The 24,848-nt window shown below is 49.3% G+C and overlaps 1 protein-coding gene across 2 annotated transcripts in view; it reads left to right on the forward strand.

The window, feature by feature from the left end:
* PPP1R16B (protein phosphatase 1 regulatory subunit 16B) overlaps positions 1-24,848 on the forward strand; it is a 44,010-nt gene that overhangs the window by 13,855 nt on the left and 5,307 nt on the right. For both annotated transcript variants that reach the window (XM_015881405.2, XM_015881406.2), the window contains exons 2-10: positions 71-471; positions 18,062-18,132; positions 20,243-20,388; positions 20,587-20,690; positions 20,989-21,113; positions 22,201-22,326; positions 22,685-22,760; positions 23,844-23,973; positions 24,512-24,680. In XM_015881405.2, coding sequence (XP_015736891.1) covers positions 225-471; positions 18,062-18,132; positions 20,243-20,388; positions 20,587-20,690; positions 20,989-21,113; positions 22,201-22,326; positions 22,685-22,760; positions 23,844-23,973; positions 24,512-24,680 — 1,194 coding nt within the window. In that variant the 5' untranslated portion in view covers positions 71-224. The remainder of the gene's footprint in view (positions 1-70; positions 472-18,061; positions 18,133-20,242; positions 20,389-20,586; positions 20,691-20,988; positions 21,114-22,200; positions 22,327-22,684; positions 22,761-23,843; positions 23,974-24,511; positions 24,681-24,848) is intronic.

Here is a 24,848-nt window from a genome sequence, read left to right on the forward strand (position 1 = left end):
GGGTTGATCTTAATCATTTGTCTGTATAGGGCAGTGAGAGTTGATTGCTCATATTTACCTCTCATTTCAGGCTTCCACCATCTTCTCATCAATCTGTGATGGGCCCTTTCCATCTCGGCCCAAGGATGCTGGTATAGCACCAGGCAGCCGCGATCACGAGGACCTGTGGTAGGACACAATTTCCAGCTGGGACATCTTTTGACCCCCCTCTCCCAGCAGAAGCAATGGATGCCCACGTGGACCTCCTGACAGAGCTGCAGCTGCTGGACAAGGTGCCCACGCTGGAGAGGCTGCGGGCAGCCCAGAAGCGAAGGGCTCAGCAGCTGAAGAAATGGGCACAGTATGAGAAGGAGATGCAGCACAAGAAGAGGAAGCATGAAAAGAAGAGAAATGCTGTTAACAGGAAGAAAGTGTCTTTTGAAGCCAGTGTTGCTCTGCTGGAGGCTTCTCTGAGGAACGACTTGGATGAAGGTAGGGAGCTTACATCTGGCAGTTCATTTGTTTGGCTACTTGGGATGTCCATGTAGCTCCTCACCATGAATCTGTGTTGGCATCCCTTGGCATGGTGTTGATCTTTAGAGTGTTATCTCTGGTGTAGCTACGGGTTGGGGCATTCAAAGCAATGTGAGACACCAGCATTACCTAGAATGACACCAGGAGTGGGTGCACAGTGACAAGATGGGGCAGGAGTTATGACCGAGATCTGGGAAAAGGAAGGCAGCTTTCATCTCTTTCCTTTTCACACTTTCCATTTACAGAAGGTGAGAAACGCTTCTGTGCCTTCTGGATGTGCCTATTTTAGAGGCTTTTCAGAAGTCTGTCACAGGGATTTACATGTCAGTGTAAATCTTTTCAGCTTCCCCGCTTGGGGGATTGATTGAGAGCTACATGGTTGTGTAGATTTTTTCCTCTATTTAACATAATGAAAATCATTTCTTTGCTTAACACATCCCATGGAAGAGAAAGATCCAAATTGTTCAGGAAATGGCTTGATGGTATCATTGCTTTTGTTTAAAATGAAGGGAAGAAAAAGATACCTGAATGCCAATCCCAATTAGCTTCAGCAGTGGATGGGGGAAAACCTGTGAAATCTGGAAGGCCAGAGCTCTGGCATTTGTTTGGAAGCAGGGCAGGCTCTGCTGATGCCACCAGCACTGCTGCTGGGCCTTAGGGGTGAAAGATACTTTAAGAGAGAGATTTGTCTGCCTCATCTCTTCCTTTGTGTCTTGGGTATTAGCACTGTCCTTGCTTGGTTTCCTAACAGCCAAGTCACTGTGTACTGTGTGTCGTAAAGTCCACATCAAAATAGTGGGCTTAACCCTATGGAGATCTGAAGGCAAATGCTCCACAGAGAAGTAAAAGTATTTCACAGGGAAGACCTGGAACAGTCTTTGGGTCTGCTGATCTGCCATGAAATCAGTGTGATCTTCCAGATCCACTGGTGTTGCAGAGACAAAGGAAGATGCCTTGGGAGCCTACTGAGTTGTGTTGTCTCTCTGCTAGTGAATAGTGCTCTGGATTCTGACATCTGCAAGAAGCAGCGTATATGGGGGAAAGCAAGAACCTGGTCTTGTAAGGAATCTCCCCAGAATTATGTCCTTGTTTCTGAGATGGCCTTTCACACATCACCATGTGCCCTTACATCCCAGCACTGCTTGGAATCAGAGGGCCTTTCCCTCAGCAGGCCCTGGTGGTGGCTGTAGGCCTTAACCATGGGTGCTTCCCCTGCCCAGCTGAAATTCTCAGATTCCTCAAGTTTATTAAACTCAGTTGTTTTGGTGGTCAGTTAAGTCCTACAAACAGCCCGTGGGCAGATTCTGTCCCTCTATGCTGTGGCACCACTATAAAGGGAAGGAGGGGATGGCAGCAAAGCTAGATGTCAAACTGGGAATATTTCTTTACTGAACGCTGGAGGCCAAGAGAGTGAATTCCTGGCCTTCTGGAGGTCCCTGGGGATGATTTCAGCATATGAATCATCTTTTGTTTCCATGTGGGGAGAGGAGGGGGAGGAGAAATATAAATGATTTAAGAAGTTGAGAAGCTCACGTGAGGAAAGTTTAGAGCTGGGGGTGCTGTTAGTGCTTGTCATCTCTTGAGCCACCTCCGAGCAGGCGTGCGATTACCATCCTTTATTAATATTCTCTCTCTATTTATAACATTCTTAACTTTCTCACTCCAGAGGTGGAAAAGCAGATGACATGGGCACCATGCAATGAATTTGGGATGAGCAGAGCTGAAGAGCTGGTTAATGTTCTCTCAGGAAGGCACGCTGTGCTGTGACATGGCCTCCTGCTGGAGGAAGGCTGAGCCCTGTGGGGTGGTGACTGTGAAGGGGAAACCCAACCTTGCCCTTTGGAATAGCCCCAGGTCCCTGGTTATGCCATCTGTGGGATACAGCACAATTGTGTGGGGCATTTCTTGGAGTAGGAGCCATCTGTATGGAACCCTGCTGGTCTCTGGGGAACAGGGTTTGGGGAGCCCCATAGCGGGCACTGCAGTGGGTTCCTGTGCGCCTGCAGTCATCTCCCTCATCTCTGCTCTGTTTGGATAAGGACCAAGCCACCATGCTTCCCATTTTGGAACAGCAAGGTGGTGAAACGGGGCTAAAGGAGGTGACACTGACAAGGAGTGTGGGCAGGAGCTGTGAGCATCTCCTGCAACAGATTTGTCAAAAAGTCCCTGGTTTAGCAAACAAGCTGCTGTGAGCAGCTCACTGTGATCTGCTGACAGAACCAGGCCTGGGCTGCCACCTGCCTTGGCTCGGCTCTTTGACTTGAAGATGAAGGATCTACGGACAGCCTTGAGGGGAGAATGGGCATCTCTGGCCCCAGTCTGTGCTCTCCCACAGAGGAGCTGGGAAGGCTGTTCTCTGGAGGAGCATCACAGTCTGTAGCCATTCTAAATGACAATACTCTGAAGGCCTAAGCCCAGCCCAAGGCATAACCTGATCTGGCTGCAGGATGGTGACATAGATGGGTTGGATGGGTGAGGGGTTCACTGGGAGATCCAGAAGGATCTGTCAGTTGTGTCTGCTGTGGGACATGTGACGGGTGGTGATGGGTGAAGCTAGCCTAGGAGAAAGGACCATAGACTAGCTGTGTTGTAGCACTGTTGTGCTTAGCTTATGTTTTGATAGTTAGGAGGGGGAAATGCTTTATAATGCAATAAAGCTTTGCAAGCCACTGTACTAATTGCCAAGAAATCACAAGGGCTTCCGAAGTCTGTGAAGGTGATGGATGGAGGCTGGTCCCGGGGTGGTTGGTGGCTGCTGCCAGGCTGTCGTGTCAGGCTTTCTGCATCACTGAGCTGCTGCAGGAGCAGTCCCAGAGAGCAGGAGAGGGGCTGGCATCCTTTAAATGGAAGATGGAGCTCCCAGAGGCTGCCTAGAGGGATGTGTGGCATTTGCTGCCTGGAAGTGCTTTTCCACGCTCAGCCCACATGCAGGGGGAGCTTCTGCTCCAGTGGCGGAGACTGGAAGGTTTGCCCTAGCTGTGAGCGGGCTGTGCTCCTTTCAGGGAACTGACTGAGAAATAAAGCACCCAAAGGACTGCCTCACCTTCCTGCAGTGCTGAAAGTGCCCTGGTTTCTCCTACTGCCATCTCCATGGGCACGTGTCCCAATGGGTGCAGCATTAGAGTCCTTCAGCTCCCATCTCCTGTGAGCAGAACTCTGTCAGGGCAGAGAGTTATGTCAAACTGTGCTTCTGGAGGAACTGAATCCTGCAGATGCTCATGGTTGATGCCCCAGAAGAGGAATGAAAGCTCAGTGTTGGTTCTGGTGTCCAGCAGAGTGGTTCCCATTTGTAATTTGGGGTTTGCTGGGTCCTCCCCCACCCCAGCACTTGGCAGTTCAGAGCTGTGCAGGGCAGGCTGAGGTTGGTTTTTATCTCATTGAGAAGATTTTCCCTGGGAGGGTATAAGTATTGCACAGCTTATTTGTGCAGGCACATCCCCCATGTTTCCCTTTGTAATGACCCTTAAATCTCCTCAGTGCTCGGTAATACTGAGGGTGACAAGCCCTGTGTGCTAGAAGCACAGCCTTCCCCATGCAGCTCCTTTCTACCTTTTTGGAATAAAACCAACCTTGTCATGGCAAAGACACTTTAAAGAGAGGCCCTAATTAGTGTCTATAAATTGCTTTCGTTAACCTTTCCTAGCTGATGCGATCTGTTCCCTTGTTACTAAAAACCTTTTATGAGGTGCCTTAATTTTCCACCCACATTATTAGTCTCCTGAAGCTTTTTACATGGAGTTCCTGTGTCCAAGGCTGTGAGCGAGTGCATTTGTCTGTCTCGGAAGATTTTTCTCCTGGGTTTTGTGCCCTTTGAAGAGCACTGATAGAAAGTGCCTTTTATTGCCAGCAGTCTGAGTGTATACCTGTGTGTTTGGGGAACGATGCGAGTCAGAAATGTAGAGCTTCTGCACGACAACAAAAGTGGTTTTTGAGTCTTTAAACTCCATCAGCGTGGAATTGAAACCCCTTTCCTTGAGCGTGGGAGCTCCTGGCAGTGAAGGATCTTGTTAATTCTGTTAATGGTGGCTGGTATGTCTTCCAAAAGCAGATTCACACACTTGGCTGCATTTAACTTGGCTTTTTTCACACACTCCCAACCTGATGCCAAGGCGGGGTGGCTCGCATATGGCAGCCGACGAGATGGCAGCTGGGGGCACGAGCAATATTGAATGCGTGACTTTCTCTGTTGTCACAACAAATGGGTGCTCTTTCTTTCTTTCTTTTTTTCTTGTGACTTTCGGGAATTTCAGTATTTCCATAAGGGTACAGTGATATAGGAAGCCTGACTGGGATTGTTATTACTATTTTTATTACTATCCACAATGAAGCCCCCAAATTGGGGCTGCTTCTGCTGGGGCTCAGGGTGCTCATGCACACAGCAGAGCTCTGATTCTCCTGTGTTTAACCTCTCTGTTCTCTCTACTGGCTGTTCTGCTTCTGATTGTGGCCGGGCAGCCTTGGGTGGCTGCGCTGTGGTTGTTATCTGTGAGCTGCCAAATGTCAAAGCCTGAACTTCTATATCTGAGCCCATTAATATTTGCTGATCTATTGCTTGAGTTTTGAGCTGGTGACTTCCCAGCCTGTTTGTCCTTGTGATTTCCCTGGGAGAATTGCTGCCTGCTGACTGGCTGAGGGTGGTGGCTGCTGGAATGGATCATGCCTCGCAGCAGATCTGACTTCCGTAGGGTGAGGCTGAGGGGCTGCTGCTTCAGCTCCTGGATCTGTGGGGCTGTGATGTGGGGGTTCCTGCAGTCAATGCATTTCTTGCATGCCTGGCTGCCTTCCAGGTGTGTGCCATTTCCTATGCTCAGATAACTGTGTGTTTTGTCCCCCTCCAATAATGAGAAATAAGAGAGCGTGGATAACAGCTCAGTCAGAGACCTCTGCTATTTTCTGTGTAATAAGCAGCAGCAACCTGGAGTGAAATGTCGGCTCTGTGCCCACGTTGGCTGTGACCTCCCCAGCCAAGGCTCTGCAGAGGTGTGCTGATATCTAATCCAATTCTGTTGGAGGCATGCAAGGTATCAGCGTGATCCCTTGCTGGTACCTGGCGTTTTGCAGCATCGCTGTGTTAGCCACTGGGTCTGGGTTAAGGCACAGCTCCATGGCCAGCTCTTCTTTGCAAATAGGTGTTGGTGGGGAAATTAATATTTTTGGAGGTGAAGCCTTCTTGCAGGACCACGCTGTTCACAATCGATGCTTGCTTTACCCTGCTGCACTTGAGAATATGATATGTGGGTAGCATGCATGGGCAGGAGGGCCTTGGCTGTGCCTGGCTGCACACTTTGCTTTCTGCCCTCTCTCTTGGTCAAGGAGAACTTGAAAAGTGGATTAAATCTATTTTTTTTCCAGATTTAAATTCCTGCCTTGCTGGTTGGAGGCCAGCGCTGCTCAGCTGGTGTAGGTTTCTTCCTCCCAGAATCATGGAAAATAGAGGTTGAGCGGGCCCTGGGAGGTCATGTAATCCACCTCGTGCCCCAAGGCAGGATCAACTGTATCTAAAATGCTTGCTAATGAGGCTGGGGTTAGGTATCTTAGTGTATTTATAGGCACCTCCACAGCACCAGAGCGCATATACCTGTGCATGCACTCCTTCTTGCTCAGCTCTGTGTATTCTCCTCACTTGCTCGTATTTATCCTCCTTTATTTTGCTTTGCGTCCCATCCTTATGTGTATCGACTGTGAGTTTTCCTGCTTCCGTGAAGAATGCTCTAATTCTTTCTCTCACAGCAGTTGCTATGGCAGCTGGTGCAGGCAGTGCCTTGTAACCCAGCGCAGGGTGGATTTTACATACACTTCCACTGCTTGGTTCTTCCTCTGGAGCCTGGCCAGATATTTGGGAAACCTTATCACCCACTGCAAATGCCCTGACAAAAGGAAAGGAAATCAGATTCTGGTACAACCATTGAAAATATCTTTGCTGCTCTCAAACCCATTGCCCAGAGGATGCTAAATAGGCCAGGAAGATGCTGTTTAATTCTGTCTGCTGATGCCTTTGTAATCAAGAGCCGAGATGCAATCAAGCACCCTGCACTCCTTTTAATTCGGGGAACAAGAGCCCATGTGCAGCTCCCAGCAAGCAGATGCAGTTTCCACTGAGGCCTCTGCAATTTGCAACTGCTTATTGCTGAGTTTGGCCTCTGCACCCCCTAGATGGCATGAGGCAGAGTGGCTGTAAGTGTTATTCATGTAAGAAAAAGTGACTTAAGGCAGTTTCCTATGCTCAGTGTGTACTTTGTACCAGCATCCATCCTTGCAGCCACATTTTTCAAGCTTTGACCTCGGCTCACTGTTTCCTTGTGGGCTCGGCTGCCCAGCTTTCCATAGAACAGTTGGGTTGGAAGAGACCTCAGAGATCACCTGCTTCCAGCCCTGACTGTAGGCTCACTGTCCCTACCAGACCAGGCTGCCCAGGGCCCCATCCAGCCTGGCCTTGGGCACCTCCAGGGATGGGGTACCCACAGCTTCACTGTCAAAAATGTCTGTTTTAAAAGAGCAAAACCGTACCAAGAAAATATTCGTGAATGAAAACATTCATACAGCAGTTTTCCTGTGCCAAGGCATCTCCCCATTGTCAGAGGAGAGAGAAGAGATCCAACTGGGGGCTGCAGCTGAGCCCTGGGGCTGTGGGCTGTGCAGGGACCAGGTGAGGCCATGCCCATGGCCTCCTGCACACAGCTGGCTTCAACCTACTTTGCTTTCTGTGGCTTTCGAACTTTTCTGACCTGGTTTATTTTCTTTCATTTCAGATGGGGCATCTTTAATTAGCAAACTATCAGACCAGAGCAGGACTCTTCAGCAACTAAATGGGACTCTTCATTTTGTTCAGATCTTGGCTTGGTAGCCTGAAATAGCAGCCTTTAGTAAGGGGGGGGCTGTGGGTGCTCGCAGTCCATCCTGCTCCTGTGAGATGGGCCAGTGGATGTAGAGCTTTATGTAAAAGGACAACTGGAAGGGATTCCCTGTGTGCTTTCATGGCAAATCCAATCTCTGATAGCTTCCATCTCGTAGCTGTGAAATGGCCATGAACAAGCTCTGACCCAAATTATACTCTTCTGTGACAGTTTTCCATCTCTCCTCAGAGTGAGCAGAGCTCTCACTCTGGCACTGGTCAGTGTTGGAGCTGCAGCATGGATTCAGGGCTTGGAGCAGCTGCTGCTGCTTGTACGTTGTGCTCCTGGATGATGCAGCACCACACACAGCCTGTGCTGAGCTCTGGGGAGCTGAGAAGTGCCTTGGTTCAGCCCAGATACAGCTTCCTTAGGAGCAGGATGTCAAGGCCTGAGTGCAGTGCCCCTGCATAGCCCTGCCTGCCATCCGAAATGAGCTGAAGCCATAGGCTCCAGCCAGTGGGTATGTGGGGCAGACTGCCTTACAGAGGCAGAGTGACTGCTAGCAAGCCATGGGCATCGCTTACTCTACATAATTAATTTTATTTCAGGCCTTCTTTATGGCCTATTTTATTTGGACGTGGAAAGTAAGCTGCAGGGAGGGACAGTGTCCTTATTTCAATGGGTCTACCCCTAACCCATCAATGTGGGCCAGATCTGCTGTTACGTACTGCCTGCTTTGTGCCACCATCATAACAGCCATAAATGACACTTTATAGCCGATTGCTTTGCCAGATGAATCTGGATCAGTCTCCCTCCCCTTCCTAATCAGGTTAGTTTTCTTTTGCTCTGCCTTGTTAGGAGAAACCCAGCCCAATGGAGCTCTATTTCAGCTGAAGGCTCTTTCCATCTTGACTTTACCTACAGTGCTGCTGAGCTGTCTCATGCAGGTGATGCTCTGGCGTACAACTTTGTACATCTTAGCTGATATTCACTGGGATTATTTTTTGCTGGGTGTTTTGTTTCATTTTCAGACAGGTTAGTTTTCTGTTGTTGAGGTGTGCTGGATTCAAGGGGATGACAATTGCTCCTGGCTGTCAGAAGGAAAACAGTAATTATCCATCGTGCTTTACTGAGCCACTCTTGAACTGATTTACCATAAAAAACAGTTTTCTCATCCCCCATCTTCAGGAAGTCTGATTCCTATGAGTTCTGCTCTCTTGATGATGGGGGCTTATCTTTAAGCATAGAAGAGAGGAAAAAAAAGCAGCTCGGGGTTAAAACATGTGACAACCCAGAATTTAAATCACCTGGCTTTAGGAGCACTGAATGTGCTGATGTGCTGTGCAGTCAGTGCCGATGTGCACTGATTTGCTGTGCTTTCCTGGACACAGCAGGGGCTGGTGAATACGGTGGGCTGTTTGTTTGCTTTGCATGGGGCTGAGTTTTAGAACAAGCCTCGTGTTCCTGTGAGACAAGATAAGAGCAGTTCGGGGAAATGCAGTTGCGGTGCCTTGCATGGGGCTGCAAACCGCGCTTCCCGTGACTCAGAGTGGTGGGCACCTCTTCCCTGTGTGTCCCCGGGCTTAGAAAAGCTGCTTGTGTGTTTGTTAAATAACCTGGTTTCTGATGAGCGATCCTTGGCTGCAGCTGCATGTGATGTCTCGAATCCATCTCGCTGTGCTCCTGGTGTTTCTCACACAGACACAAAGGGCATCTTCCACAGAGCCTCACGCAGCCGCTTCCTGCCGCCTGCTTGTTTTGTTTTGCTCCTGTGAGCAGCAGTCAGCAGTTCTTATCAAACTCACAAAAGGGAAGTGCTGGTGGAGGGAGATGCATCGCCCTGTGTGGTGCAGCAGTGGGAGCAGTCAGTGGCTCTGCACCATGGGACTGCCCTTCTTGCTGCTGTTTGTGCTGGGGTTGTGCTTCAGCAGCACCAAATGCCTCCTGATGTCCAGTGAGAAATGGATGCTCCATCCCTGCAGGTGCCCAAGGCTGTGGGTTTGCCTGGGCAACCCGAGCTGATGATGGGCAGCCAGCCCATGGCAGGGGTTGGAACTGGATGATCTTAAGGTCCCACCTGCCCTTAGACATTCTATGATTCTGTGACTTATCAAGGCTTCTGCATCTTCTGCACTTCCATCAAGACCCTCTCTCTGCTGCTGTTGGCACAAGGCAGTGAGGTGCAGCTGGTGGAGGAGCAGCCTGGTGCTGGTGCTGTCTCAGGAGGTGGCCCTGCCTCTCACCCTGCCCCTTGCCTTCCTCCTGGTGACTGCTGCAGCTTAACCAGATGGATTTCCTGGGGTCAGCCTCAAGAAATGATCCTCATGAAGAGCAGCTCCAAAGGGGAGCGAGGCTCCAGCAGCAGAGAGGTTAACGTGGTCTGTCCCGACAACTATCTGTGGTTCATGCCAAGCCTGATCGTCATCTTGCTGCTTTTAGCCCTGCAGTTGTTCTGTCCTGGAGCACCACCTGCTCAGTGAGGACCATGAGCTTTATGCTGGGACATCAGCCCTTGTTCCCCTGCTCCCTATTTCATGCTGTAGGAGGGAGCTCCACAGCTGCCTGCCCTCCTTGTTCCCTTACCCAAAAGGACACAACGATGTGTTCCAACCCTGCCAGCACAAGGTGCTCTGTCCCCTGCCAATAGCTTGCATGCATTTCCCCTGTGCAGCCAGGGCCCAGTTTTGCTCACTCTTCTTCTCAGATCTCCCTTATGCTTATAGAAGCTGGAGGAGAGGTGATGGTGCAGCTTGGAGCCGTGCAGTATCATAGCTTCAATGACTGGCAGCAGGAGAAGCACAGGGTCAGCTCCACCTGCGTGCGTTCTCTTTTCAGAGGAGAATAACCAGAATTTGGTTTGAGGTTTGTAGATCAGGTTTCCATTACACAACTGTACCGCTGGGTGCCCTGGTCTGGTTGGCTGCTTTCCCTGGGAGCAGCACTTTGTGATGAGGTACAGGGGAGAAAACAGATTGCTGTGCCAAAGTGCTGGCTGGGATGGAGTGGAGGCATAGAGTGGGGTTTCCTTCAGTCTCTGTACAACATGGGAAGCATCTCAGAAGCGTTCATTGCAGTCAGGTGTGAAAGGTGCAGGGAGCACAAAGGGCGATCCTCTGTTCATTGCCACATCTCCTGTATTGCCATGGCTGAAGGACACCCAGCTGAGCCCATTGCTCCTGGGTTCTTGTAGCATTAAACACATAATGAAGAACTCCCTGACGTGGGGAATCCGCTGGTGAAGGAATTTTCTTAGACGCAAACACGAGCGGAATAAAATGGTTCGTTAACAAAGCTGGTTTTAATAGAGCAGTTAGCAAAGTTCTTCCACCACTGTGGAGAGGAGAACGGCCCTGCTGCTGCTAATGGAAAAAGCTGATGGGGAATTCTAATGGCTTAATTATTTTGAAAATGGTGTCTTGTTGGGAAACGCAGCATATTTTGGCTAACTGAGGCTTTCCTCCACTGTTGCAGGAAGGAAAATGATCGTTCTTCTGAGCTTACTCTTTGGAGAAGAGGGGATGGAAGGCAGTTGACTTGCAGTACTGTGGAGGAGTATCTGTTTCATCCCAAGGCTGGAGACCACCTGAAGGGACAAAGAGGGAGAAGCCAAGTGCCATGTCAGGCACTGAGGCTGCTTCCCCATGGGCTCACCTCCTGGTGGCCATGGAGCTGTAATGCATCAGCCCTGCTGGGAGCACTCATTGTATGCTTATCAACTTTGTAGGGAGCAGAACTCAGGTAAAACTTGTGAGAGAAGGAATACAAGAGGGTCCTCAGTTCTGCGTGTGGGTGGCACAAACATGGGGGGAGTTGGTCTGGGTGCAGAGCTCGATGTCGCAATTAAAGACCAACCCAGCTGGTGGCCTGTTGGTTTTGGGACGACCTGTAGATCTGTTCTCTTTGTCTCTGAGGGCTCATGTAAGGGGAGTGCAACCTTCTGCAAAGAAATTAGGAAATGCTAAGGAAATGAAGTTTTTCTCCTATCGATGCTCAAAATAATGGAGCTTAGAGGTGGGTTGCAGGGCTAGCAACCTGCAGCAGGTTCACACTGTGGCCTTTGTTGAGCAGAGCATCCTCAGCAGGATCAAGTTTGGGGTCCACAAGGCAAGCGGTCTCCAGCTTCAGCCCTGTGCTGGGGTTACTTGTGTCCCCTGTGTGCGGCAGCCAGCATGCAGGTTTCTCTATGAGCCTCCTGCCAGGTCTGTCTCATTCACTGCAAATCCTCCAGTGGCTGTGGAAGGGCTGCATTTCTGCCAAGCTTGAGTATTAATTTCTGATTCAACTCTTAAACATGTGAACCAGTTTCCATGCAACACTGATTACCTTTGTCAATGTTCTTCAGGGGTAATCTCTGACTGCTCTGACAATGGTTTGTGGTTGCCAGAGGCTCAGAGAGGAGTCCCTGTAGCTCTGCCACTGCTTCCTTTTTCCATAGCCTCCAACAGCAGTGTGCTGATGTGCTGTTAGCAGTGGGTTTGGTCGCACTGAAAACAAGCCTGCAGTGTAAAGAGTTGGACTGTGTTAGGCTGGAGTTAGGTTTGCTGGGTGCACAGTGGTACAAAGCTGTGCTGTGCCTGCAGGCCAGGTCCCTCTCAAGTGGATGGGTGCTTTGCAGCTGCTTGGTGGCTGGGAGAGCTGCCTGTTGTGGTGTCAGGCTGCTGTGATGCACAATAATTTCAGCTCCTTTGCTCGGTTCTCAGGGCTGAGCGATGGAGAGGACAGCAGAGGACAGCAGGAGCACTGCCATGCTTGGAGCTGCGGCTCGTGGTGCTGTCACAGCCGTGCCATGGGCTGTCACTGTGACCTTGGCAAAGAAGGCTGAACCTCTGGGGCCTTTGCTCTAACACAGCCTGAGGTGTCACATCTGTGAAGAAAGGCAAGTGCTGGTGGTGAAATCCCAGGAGAGAGGCTGGAGCTCCTTGCTGCTGCCTTTCTAGATGAGAGCTCTGCTGAAATTCAAATCTATGCGTCACTTAAAATCCGCTGCTGAATAATTGCAGGCTGCTCCAGCTGGAGGGCTGCAGAGGAGCAGCCGGGACTTCCCTGGTGCAGTTTAGGGCGCTGCTTAACTTGTGTGAAAGTGTTCTTTCTGTAGTGCTGGCTTTTTAAAAGGAAACTACAATCTTTTTCCTTTTCTATTTTAAAGAAAGGACTTTCTACTAAGCTGTTTCCTTTCCAGCCATGCAGCATTTCCAGTAAGAAGCTGTGCTGTCAGGTGGGGGTGATGATGCAGCAGGTTGTGCTGTAACACCTGCTGTGCCCCTGGTTCCTGTGCAGGCAGCAGTGGGTGGTGGCACTGGGGTTGGGGGACTGGGGATGCTGCAGCTCCTGCACTGGGCTGGGTCAGAGGCTCTTTGGCATTGCACATCCCAGCACACTGAGCAGGGCAGGCACTGGGGCTGTAGCAAGGCAGCTGCTGTGTTACGAGCGTGGGGTTTGATCTGGTGTGTCTTCAGGATCTTCACCCCGGGCATCCTGTAGCACGTGGGGGCAACTTTGAAGGAAGAAAAAACCCTAAAAGGGCTAATGAAGGTCATTGTGGGTGCTGGGAAGAGTGAAGAAGGTACAAAAAAGCCACAGGCAGAGGAAAGCTGGAGATGCTCGTCAGGAAGGGGCTTTGAGCTTGGGGAGCAGCTCTCCCTATGGGGAAATGCTCTGTGCTAATGCAGAGCAGCTTGAAAAGCACAGGGATGCTTCCCCTCCAGCCCAACCTCTTTTCTGTTACTCTAAATAGAATGTTTCCTGTTTTATAATTGAGCCTTTTGAAGGCATTCCTGCTGCTCAGGTCAATGTGCATCTGCTGAGCTGAGCCTGTAAATGCCTGAAACACGAGCTGGAGGAATGGGCTGTTGACTCTGGAACCTAATAACACTGTCAAACAGCAATAGGAACTATTTCCTGCTGCACAGAGCAGGTTGGAGTATCCCGTTGCAAGTCCTGCAGGCTGCCTGTGTGCAGAGCATGGGGTGGTTGTGCACTTCTGCTCCTCAGGTCCTATTGCCTGTTGTGCTATTGTGATAATGGAACAGGGTGTGCTAGGGTAGCTGGAGAAATGTACCTCCTGATAGTTCTTCTCCCTTTTATTGAAACACTTCCTAAGCTGTAATTGCTATTAAATCCAGTTAATTTTTTTACTGCCTTTTCTTTTTGCCCTGAAAGATTTATTTTCTAATAGGCTTAATATAGACTTCACAGGCGCTGTCTGCTGCACATCTCAGTAGATAGGTTTTGGTCCCTTACATCACAAGTAGCCTTTGAACAGGTACTTAAGTGGGATCCTCTGTGCTGCTCAGATGGAAGTCTTTAATGTTGTGTTGTCTGGATGGATTTGCGCTGGCATTGTGGCTTCAGAAAGAATTTCTGGGGGGAAAAAAGCTGGAAGAGCCCAGAGCAGTGGGAGAAGAGAAGGTTCTGGTGAAGTGCTTATTGCTTCTGTAATTGCCCTTCACCTCACTCTGTGTGAAGCAGAGGGATGTGCACACTGAACCCAGCGTGTAAGGAGCCAGTTGCAGGTGCTTCCTATGGAGCTCCATATGGACACTACTGTCTCGCCTGGCTCCAAAGAGAATCATAGGTTGAAAAGGACCATCAAGATCACCCAGTCAAACCTCAATCCATGTCCTCTGACTGCATCCCTCAGTGCCACATCTCAGCGGTTCTTGAACACCTCCAGGGATGGAGGTTGCAACAGTAATGGGAGGATGGTTGGACTAGATGATGTTGTAGGTCCTTTCCAACCTTGTGATTCTGTGATGGTGACCCCACCATCTCCCCTGGCAGCTGTGCCACTGTATCAGCACTCTTTCTAATATCCAACCTGAAGAGGGCCAGTCCCATCTGCACGCTGTGCAGTGCCTCCTGCTGAGCACTGCAGCACCCCAAAGCCCTTCACTGCTCTGCTCATTGCTACACCTCCTGTGTTACTAATGGGGAACTTCACCTTGGTCTCCTTGACCTGTAGCTCTATAAATCTGACTTCAAGCTTTTATTAAGGCCTCTGCAGAGAGTTGCAGTCCTTAGAAAATACTTCAAAATGGTTCTTAAAGAGAGAAGAGGCTCCTGGGCAGCCCAGGTGTCACTGTCACAATGATACTGGGGAATCTGCTTTCCTGGCTGCCCGCCCGCAGCAATCCTGCTGAAGGCAGCTGAACATGGGGATTATATAAAACACTCATCCCTTCCAGCTCATCATCTGTTTAAAAACCATACCAAAATGATTAGTTTATTCTTCTGATAACAGACGAGGAATGGGAAAAGAGAAAATAATCTCCACCTTCAGCCTCCCTTTATGTGTTCAGTATCTCCAGCATGGACCAATGTCACAGTTAGGGCAAGCAGAAGGGGAGGACAGGGCTGCTTTTTCATGCAATGCTGTATCCTTAGGAGGGCTTGTCAAACAGCAGCATCCTGTAATTTTTATTTCCTCTATTGGAATGAATTTGGCTTTGTTTCTGCTGCATCCTCTGTGCAGTGCTGGCTGCAGATGGGTAGCTTGCATAGCGTTACTCATCTGAATAATCCCAGGTGGATGGCAGCCATAAAAGAAAGATGCTTCAGCATCGCTAGAGCTGAGTGGATTATGTGAGCCTGAAGTCCTGAAGACACAGAACAAGAGAAATGTGGGCTGCAGCAGGGCCTGGGCAGTGGCCCATTGGTCAGAGTGCTTTATCTCTTTGGGCAGCAGTCCCTGTGCTGTGTTATTGTTGGTGCATGGTACTACAATGATGGATAGGGGTCCAAAAATGGTTGAAGTAGACACCAAGAGGGGGAGAAAGCATTGGACTGTATGCATTAAACAAATGTGTAAGTTGCCAACAGCTCTCACTTGGTGTGAATGAAGGCTGGCTGGGAAGCAGACCGTGGTGCATTTGCGCAGGAGGCGGATGCCCCACTGCAGTGTGAATGTGGCACGAGGCAGGCAGGACTCTGCTGGCCTCCTCCCAAACCTCCCCGCTTCTGTGGGGGTGTTGGAAGGAATTCATGTGCCCAGCTGTAAACCAGGGAACCTTCCTGAGGAGGCTGAGCCGCAATGGATGTCTCAGCTCAGCAGGCAAAATGGACCGTGTTTATTTTTAGGTGTTTGAAGCAATCTGAGTGTGGGTTTTGTTTTCTGTCATTTCTTTGGTGGTTCAGGAAGCCTCGGGGAGCTGCGGAGTTTGTCCCTGGTCTGGGGTGGCTCCCAGCGTGCAATATAGGAGGGGAGGATGATGCTCAGTGTAGCTCATCCTATAGCCACCCTGTGTTTAGCGGTGCTCACAGACAGGAGTATCACTGCGTGCTGCGTTAGAGGCTGGATGCTTCATTGGCAAAGTGCTCATTGCCTCAGTGCTATCTATCTGGCAAAGGTTCCCCTGTGTAGCAAACATCTTGGCCAGGCTCAGGGTTGGGACCTTTGCCCATGCAGTGCAGGGAGCAGTTCTAAGCAGGGTTAGAGCTGTGTCCAGGTGGGAGCGTAAAAGCGTGTGTCAGTGCAGGTGGAACATCTCAGTATTTACTCCAAAAAAGCAGGCACGAATGTATGAGAATCCTTCCACCGCCTTCAAAATCTCAGCACAGCAGTTTGTAACAGAGACCTTTAGGAGTGGGGAGCCAGAAAGTGAAATGCTCTGGGAGCACTTTCCGTGCAGCTCAGCACAGATGTGAATGATCAAATATAAACTGAAGATTGATGCACTGCACCTTGGCTGTGTGAGAGGCTCAATTAGAGGCAGAGCAGGCGGAATAATGGAAAATGCATTTGAGTGATGGTTCGGGTAGTATAATTTGCAATGAATTATTCACAACGGTTTGTTCACCCCACTCTCATTGTGATAATTTTCAGGCCTTCATTCGTTGCACCTTTGAAAGCTCTTCCCACAAGCTGTACCAAAGCAAATCCCCACACGCAGCCCCTTCTCCCCCACCCACGTGAAGGACGGGTTTGGAGGAGCTCAGCGTTTCAGCACAGAGCTCTCTGGAAGAAGTTAATCAGAAGTGCTGAGGTTGAGGAGTTCACACCTGCAATGTGCTGATGTTTTCCCCACCCAGCAGCCACCAGCTGCTGTCAGGTTATCTGTGTCCCTGTAGATGGAATGTGGGTTTCCTGCCTGTGTGGCCTGGCATGGGATGGAAGCTGGGGGGAAAAGGGCTGAGTTACACAAAGCTGCTCCATAACCAGCTGGGATTTATGCCACCACATCCTCTCCATGGAGGGGCAGTGCTTGCTGGTTGATCCGCCAGCATCTACTTGTCCAATTCTCCGTAATCAGCCGAAACGTGATTATGGGGCTGTGTGTCATCAGTATGCAGGGCCTCTGAAATGGCTGAGATTGAATTAAAGCCTGAATGGCAGAGCATCCACAGTAAGTAACAGCCGAGCAGAGCCGTGGGGATGGCTGCTCGTCAGTCAGCCCTCACTGCATGGGTGTGCGGGGTCAGGGCTTCTGTTGCTGCTTAGTGCGTGGGCAGAGATGTGGGCTTCCTGCACTGCCTCCGAGCTGGAAAAAACAGCCAGGATTTGGGCTTTGCAGCTGCGTGGGGTGAGTTTTGTTCTTTGCTGTATTCTCTTTTTTTTTTAGTATCATTTTCTCTCGCACATCTGAATGCCTTCGTATTGTTTCCAGCAAGTGGAAACATGCCTCAAACTGGTGGCATCCACGCAGATTTTCACTTGGGTTTCAATTTGACTGTCTTGCAAGTGTGCCTTTGTTCATCAGCTCTACTCGTGGCTGTTTCCCAGCTCTCCCCTCTGGCTGCCCTGGGATGTGCAGGTCGGAGCTGTGTGGGGCTGCAGGGCTCACTGCCTTCGCTCTCGGTTATCATTGCCAGCAGTGAGGTTCATTGCCCTTTTAGCTCTGTTAGCACTCCTTACATTGCAGCTCTGGTTTTGCTCAGTGGCTGTGTCCTTGCCAGCAGATCAGGTGGGGATGGAGCATCTTGCTGCTGTGTTTGTCCCGAGGGGAACGGCTACAAGCTCTGGCTCTGCCATTGCTGGCACTGACATCTGGGGTGGAAAAAGCATTAGATAGTGAAATCTCTGGAGAAAAAGCAAGGAGTGAGAAAGCAAACAGAGGGCGGGTGTGGATCATCCCAACCTGTCAGTGGAGTTGAATTCGAAGAGTTCCTGCTGTTGCTGTTAGATTGCTTCCTTTGCCTTATAGCCGTTACCCACATGGAAGAGCTGCATCTCAGAGCAAACTTCATCTTTTACCTAAGGGTTAATGGCTTTTCGTGTGCTTCCAAAATTTGCATTTTAATGGGAAAAAAAATCTTATCCTTTCCCCCCAAAGCAGCAATCAAAAAAGTTAAGCCTCTGGTGTGCTTTCCTCAAATACCCAACCACTCATGCAAAGAGTCCAGAGCAACCTCGGTGTATTTTAATGTGCTGGAGCCCCTGAGTGCATTGGGTACCTTGTACCAACCAGGCTGATGGCTTCTGGAGGCAACACCTCATCCTCCCACAGTGAGATCTCTCTCATGGTTGAAACCCAGACCCTTAGGCTCTCAGACCACCTTGGAGCCCTTGCAGTGTGCAGAGGTTGCACTCAGCTGTTGCAAACATAAATTGTTCCACACACCCACATGGAAGTGGGAGCTGTCATAAAGCCGCCTTTGGATGGAGGCTGGTCTAAAAGCTGTGTGCTGCTGCTCTCTGCTGGATGGAGCCAGCAGGGTGCCTGGGGCTGTCAATGAGGTGGGTACCTTCACTGACCTTGCTCTCCTCTTCCTCTTTGCAGTGTGCTACCTGCTGAAGAGCAACATCAGCCCCGACCTGTGCAACGAGGATGGACTGACTGCACTGCACCAGGTGAGGCTGCAGGACGGAGTGCTCCCAGGTGTTACTGCTTGCTCAGAGCTGGGTTGCTCTGGCACGCTGTGCTGGGCAGTGCGCTGAGATCCAACACGTTAATTCACATTGGTAGGATATTGACCATTGCTTTGGAATGGGCTTAGCTAAATGATGGAAGAGGTGTCGGAGGAGCCCCCACAGCTCTCTGTAGGCCCAGGGATGTGGGCTGGTCTGTGTGAAGGGGCTGCAGCGGATGGCAGTAAAGCACAGGGCCGCCATCCTACTGCAGATCTACATCCTTCCTCACAGCCTTCCTGCCATGAAGGTTTGTCATTCTTCCTACAGCCCCATCCCCACCCTGTGACCTTTGGGGCTCAGCACCAGAGCCTCAGTGTTGTTGATTTTAAGTCTCTCAAAACATGTTCAGAAAGACAAGTCTTTAGAGAGAAGGCATTGATTTATTCTGCGTAGGGTGCACAAATCAGATGTGCAGAGTTTCTGCACTGGCTTCTATTTGTAGTCCAAAAGGTTTTCAGTGCACACCTACCTGATATATAAGTCATACCTACCTACTGCATATTTATAGCATTATGTAATACAAGGGTACGTAATATATTTGAATGTTCTGCACTTACGTGGGGTCCTTGATTGTTTGGAGAGCTGTCCCACTCCTTGTTTTATCCATGTTTGGGCACAAGGGCACCATTCCCTCCTGGTTTGCTGCTGTTTTGGACTTGTGCCTCATCTCAAGGATGTCTGTCCTTGTTTCTTATTTATGGCAGTCTTGGATCTTTGAAGAGAAACATCCCATCTCAGGAAGGTTGTTTTTCCTAAGTAAGCAGGACATCTGGAACTTAAAGCAGAGCTTCAACCTTGAGCCAGACAAAAATGTTAAATAATTAGCTCTGGAGCCATCATCAGAACAGTGATGGGGCTGTACCTGGCAGTCACCACCTCCACCCAAAGCAATGGTGTAGCTCTGGGATGTGGCTTTTCTCCATTTAAACAATCCCTCTGACTTGGGATTTTCACCTTTTCTACAAGTTACTTTCTGTCCTCAGAGCTGGATGGATGTTGGCCCAGAAAGGCCAGCTGGCTCCTAGGGGGCACCCAGAGGTTTCCCACCGCTGCCTGCTGAAGCCCTGAAGTGCTTTGTCTACTAAAGGATCAGTTTTGGTAAAGGTTCATTTGGTGATCAAGGTGAGGGCTTTGCCTTCACAAGAATTAATTGAATCCCTGAGCAGGAAGAAGCTGCCAAATGATCACAAATATACGTTGCCAGTGGCTTCCAGGCAAGGATGCAGCGTATGGTTCTGTGATAACTTGGCTGTGTGACAGGCATGATTTTAGCCTTGTTTTGCCATATAAATAGTAAACAGAAATAGAAATACACACAGGGTGCTTGTCGCTGCCGAGATGCTTGCTGTGGGTGTAAGCAGCCCTGTGCTGCAGTACGTGGGTCTGCTGCAATGCACAGCCAACGAGCAGGCTCTCTGCACAAGGACAAATCTTGTTCTAGTGTTTCATAGGCACATTCATGTCTAAAAGTGAGCATGAGGTGGATCAAAGCAAATTCCACCTACCCCAGAGGAAGACAGTCAGGGCCCTTCTTGCAGGCTGCCTCTGGGCTGTGGTGTGAATGCATCCAGGAAAGGTGGAGCCCTTCATAGTTCTGAGAATCCAGCTTGCATCTCTTCAGATAACATTGGTGGGTAGCATGAGCTGCTTCTGAGCTGCTCATCATGTGCCTCTGTGGGGGATTTTCCCTAAGAAAAGGGGAGGTCAGCTTGTCAGCTCATCCCTTCATATGTGGCCATACTGGTTAACTTGAATTTCTGCTGTGTTTGCTCTTGAGTATGAAGGACCCAGGGGAGCAGCTGTATATGTATGTGCTGTTCTTCCCCCACTGCTTCAACCCCAAACAAGGTCCTGTAGAACACCAGTCACCTTCAGACATGGGTGTTCTGCACAGTGTCTTTCTGACCTGGGTGTGCTGAATGTGATGCTTGTTGCCTAACACTGCAGCATAGAGTAGGTCCTCGTGTCCAGGTACAACTGAGCAGATATGAGCCCTCTTCTTCCCAAAGTAGAAAACCAAACCAATCTGGCTGCATCTTTCCCTCAACAGTGCTGCATAGACAACTATGAAGAGATTGTCAAGCTCCTTCTCAGCCATGGGGCCAATGTCAATGCCAAGGACAACGAGCTGTGGACTCCCCTGCATGCAGCAGCCACGTGTGGTCACATCAACCTGGTGAAGATCCTCATCCAGCAGTAGGTGGCTTGTTGTGTCTGTCCCTTTTGGCAACTCTGATTTCACCCACAGTTTCTGGGTGAAGAAAAAGAGCTTGGGGCCATCTGGGCAGCTAGCAAAAACCAGCCAGGGTTTAATAAGTGTTTATCACAGCGTTTGGCACTGCCTGCTCTCGGATGGCCCAGGTCCTTTCTATTAACACCTCTTTCCCTCCACAGTGGAGCAGACCTGCTGGCAGTGAATGCGGATGGCAACATGCCCTATGACCTCTGTGAGGATGAGCCAACCCTGGATGTCATTGAGACATGCATGGCCTATCAGGGTAAGGAGATTGAGAATGTGCAAAACACAGAAGTGGGCCGATGTAGCACTAAAAATTACCTTCTCAGCTCTTGATTGGCCCCCCCAAGAAAAGCAGAGAGCTGTGCCTGGCATAGAATTCTGGCACTTGCCTCTGTTTAGTTTCTCTGATTCCTAAATAATGATGAGAATGAAGTTCCATCACCTCCGAAAAGGATGTGAGGCCGTGCCAACCAACTGGGAGTCATGAGTCCAGTTTTACTCAGCCACCGGACACAAAGACCCTTCCCAACTCTTCTTTCTAACTGGAATTTTAACAGGAATTACACAGGAAAAAATCAATGAAATGCGGGCTGCCCCGGAGCAGGTGATGATTTGTGACATTCATGACATACTTGCGACTGGCCAGGACCTGAACAGGACTGATGCCCAAGGTGCCACGCTGGTGAGTGAAACTGCATTGGCTTCATCTCACCTTCCTGCAGCCTGTGGGTGATGAAACCTGCCCTGTGGCAGGCAGTTGTACAGCAGCAACATGGATGGGTTGCTAAGAGAAGCAAGGAAGCTGTTTTGGTTGTTCTCTCTGTTTTGGTATTGACCTGTAGGATAAATGAGTACAGCTCATGAGCAGAGGTGGCACAGCTTAGTGCCTATCCCTGCACCTTTTGGAACAAGTTATCTATCGTTTTAGCAACTCTCAGCATCAGATTCAAGCCTACATTTGCTTGTCTGGCTGCTTTTCAGTGTTAACTGACTCCTTGTTAAGCCACGTGACCTCTAGAGGAGGAGTCAGTGCCATAAAATGTATGTAAAAATTAACTGAATGTCCAGAAAGCATTAGAATGTCTTTCCAGATGAGTGTTTAGCTTCCTGTGGTGGAATCCACATGGAACATCTTGAAAAGAAGCTTTTGTGCTTCTCGTCAGCACAGCTGAAAAAGAATGAGCTGTGAATGGAGTTGGTGCCTTCAGAACGGTGCCCAGGTCAGTGCTGTGCTCAGAAAGGCAGCAGCAGCAACTGTGAAAACCTTTGGAGGTACAAAGTGTTGTGGTGGAGTACAGCAGTCAATTAGCAATGTCTCCAGAGCGGCAGGTGTAGCTGGAGGCTGGGATCTGAAAAAGTCAGATTCCTTTAACTTGATGTAGCCACAGACGTAAACGTTTCTGATTTTCATATGGTGAAAGCGATCAGAAGGGACTGGAAATGCACTCACACAAAGAGAGCGCTGATTAAAGCAAGCTGGGCAGTTGGTCAAAAAGTCACATCTGCAGCCCTTGGTGTTTTTGACCTGTATGTGTAAGTGATCCTAAGCACTTGCCTTTCCAAACAGAATTACATGCAGGTAGTGCTGAGTTTCAGTCATGGGAACAAGGTGCTTTTGACCTGATGGAAATGAGTCCGCCAAATTTAAAACATGCTGTCTGTGTAAGTGTAAACTCCGATGCTGTGCAAAAATTACACTGAAATTTGCTGTAAAAAGAACCCATTTGTGATCCTTGTAGGTGGCTCATTCTCTCTTCCTTGTCTCCTAGCTGCACATAGCCGCAGCCAATGGTTATCTGCATGCAGCTGAAGTCCTTCTTGACCAGGGGGCAAGCCTGGATGTGAAGGACTGGGACGGCTGGGAACCTCTTCATGCTGCAGCTTTCTGGGGACAGGTAAGGATTGTGATGCAAATGTCAGGTATGAGGGTGACATTGATTTCTGCCTGGACAGACTGTGGAGCACTCTGCCAATGGAAGCAATCTGTGGTAGGACTTGGGCATGCTGCATGGTGACAGATGATAGCCCTGGAGCTCCAGAAAGAACCTCTTGCTGAGAAAGCTTGGGGAGAGTATCTCTGTGTGGTTGAATGGTGGGAACTATGTTTAACATTGTATACATACCAGAATAATTTGAGGGGCGAGTTGAGTATGCATACCATTGGCTCCTATCTTTTGCCAGCTTGTCAGTTTTGAGGCAGAAAATGATTGCCTCAAATACTTCTGTCAACTGGCTTTCTTTCCCTTCCTTTAGATGCAGATGGCTGAGTTACTCGTGTCCCATGGGGCGAGCCTGAGTGCCAGGACATCTTTGGATGAGATGCCAATAGGTGAGTTTGCAAAGATTAAAAAAGGAGATCAAAGATAGTAAGATAAGTGTTCAGAAGCTCTTTGCTTTAAGCTTACCGGAGCCTTCAGATGGTGCTTTCAGAAGCATTAGCGTTTCATTTTTCAGATGTCGAGAATCACAGCTGTAGGGAATTTAAGGGGACTGAAGTTTTAAAGAGCCTGATTCATTATTTCTGGAAATAGTTCCTCCTACTCATGAAAGAAGAAAAAGAGAAATTAATTTCTTGAGCACTGAGTTTTTATCTTTTTTGCTCTCGTGTCATCCTGTTATTCCTGTGCTTTGGAGTCTCCTACTCCTGCATTGTGGCCTTGGATGTGCCCCACAGCAGCAGGGCTTGGAGTATCACTTCTGGAACTGTTGAGTGCAGCCCTAAGACTTAATGCCTCCAGCTCTGCCTTGATGCAATGAAGTGTGGCAACCTGTTGGGGCTGGAGAAGAAAAACATACTCAGTTCCTGGAACAGACTGGAAGTAGAAGTGTCAAAGAGGCAGCCCTGGCCAAGTGTATTATAGTCTTATGCTGTGTTTTCTTTTGCCAAAAGGTTCTCTGAGTCTTAACTGAAAAATCCACTTGTTCTCGTTCTGAAGGACAGAAGTTCTTGTCTCCTACCCTGACCTGCTCTGCTTTTGTCTGTTCTCCTTAATTTTGGAGGCTTAAGTAAAAAAGCTGCGCTCAGGGGAGGTACAGTCTGATTATTAGGGCAATTTATTTTCCTTCCACCTTGGAGCTCAGAGATACTGCTCAATATCTCTCTCACCCATTCATAGGAAAAGGCACAGCCTGCTACCAGATGTAGAACAAAGTCTATCTGAATAGCTGGATCATTGCAAAGCTGAGCCACAATGAGTAGCTCTTGCTTTCTGATCCCATTTAGGTGTCCAAACCATTGTGCCTACCACTGTTTGTTTAGAGACAAATGTGCATAAGCGTATTTTGCTTAAATTTCCCTCCTTCCTGGGTGCATTTGGAGTTTTACTTACTAGGAAGGCATAACCATTAACGTGGTGTTAATGGCACCACATTTGAATGCTCTGACTGGTGGCTTGGTTTGGGTGTCCCTTAGATCTGTGTGAGGAAGAGGAATTCAAAGTATTACTTCTGGAGCTGAAACACAAGCACGATGTGATAATGAAGTCTCAGATGAGACATAAATCCTCCCTGAGCCGAAGGACATCCAGCACCGGCAGCCGGGGGTGAGTGGCCAAGATGTTATCTTCAGACACCATTTGCAAATGTCTTTATGTTTTCTAGACATCAAAGCAATCCTGCTGACCACAATGCTCCCTAAACAACCCCTGGGCCTTTGCCCTCTATATTTACTCCACTGGTTGCAGAGTAGAGCCATTAGGTGAGCTGTGTGAGATCGTAGGATCATTAAAATTGGAAAAGACCACTGAGATCACCAAGTCCAACCCCAGCCCATCCCACCATGCCCACTAACTGTGTTCCTCAGTGCCACATCTCTGTGGCTCTTGAAAACCTCTCACTTTTTCTTTCCTTGAAAATCACCCACCTTTGCAGTATTACTTTAAAACTCTTTAAAATTCCTCCCACCTTTAATAATCCACACAAGTGTCTTTGTCTGCTTTGCGTGGGTGCCAGGAAACTAAATTCACATTACATTCCAGTGGGAGATGCTGGGAAGCACGAGGAGAGGCTGAGAAGAGCTACAGGGTGAGGAGAACTTGTATGCCCTGCTCACAGCCCTGTGCTCCTTCTCCTTCCCAACAGGAAGGTGGTGAGGAGGGCCAGCCTCTCCGACAGGACAAACCTCTACAGGAAGGAGTGCGAGAAAGAGGCCATCGTGTGGCAGCAGCTGGGGGCAGCAGAAGAAGGAAGGAACTCAGGTCTCATTGGAGAAATTGGGGAGACTCGGTCTGACCAGGAGAACACAGACCCTGTAAGGAATCTCTTCTGTCTTATGGAGTTGCAGCAGGGGGCGGGTAACACTGCTCATGGGATGGGAGGTGGCTGAAAAGAAATCATAAGCCTCATCTGTCAGATTTAAGCAAAAGACCAAATTTAGTTTAAACTGGAATATCTCACCCCAGTGGAAAGGCTGCTCTGG

Source organism: Coturnix japonica, chromosome 20, assembly GCF_001577835.2.
Source record: "Coturnix japonica isolate 7356 chromosome 20, Coturnix japonica 2.1, whole genome shotgun sequence".
NCBI lineage: Eukaryota > Metazoa > Chordata > Aves > Galliformes > Phasianidae > Coturnix > Coturnix japonica.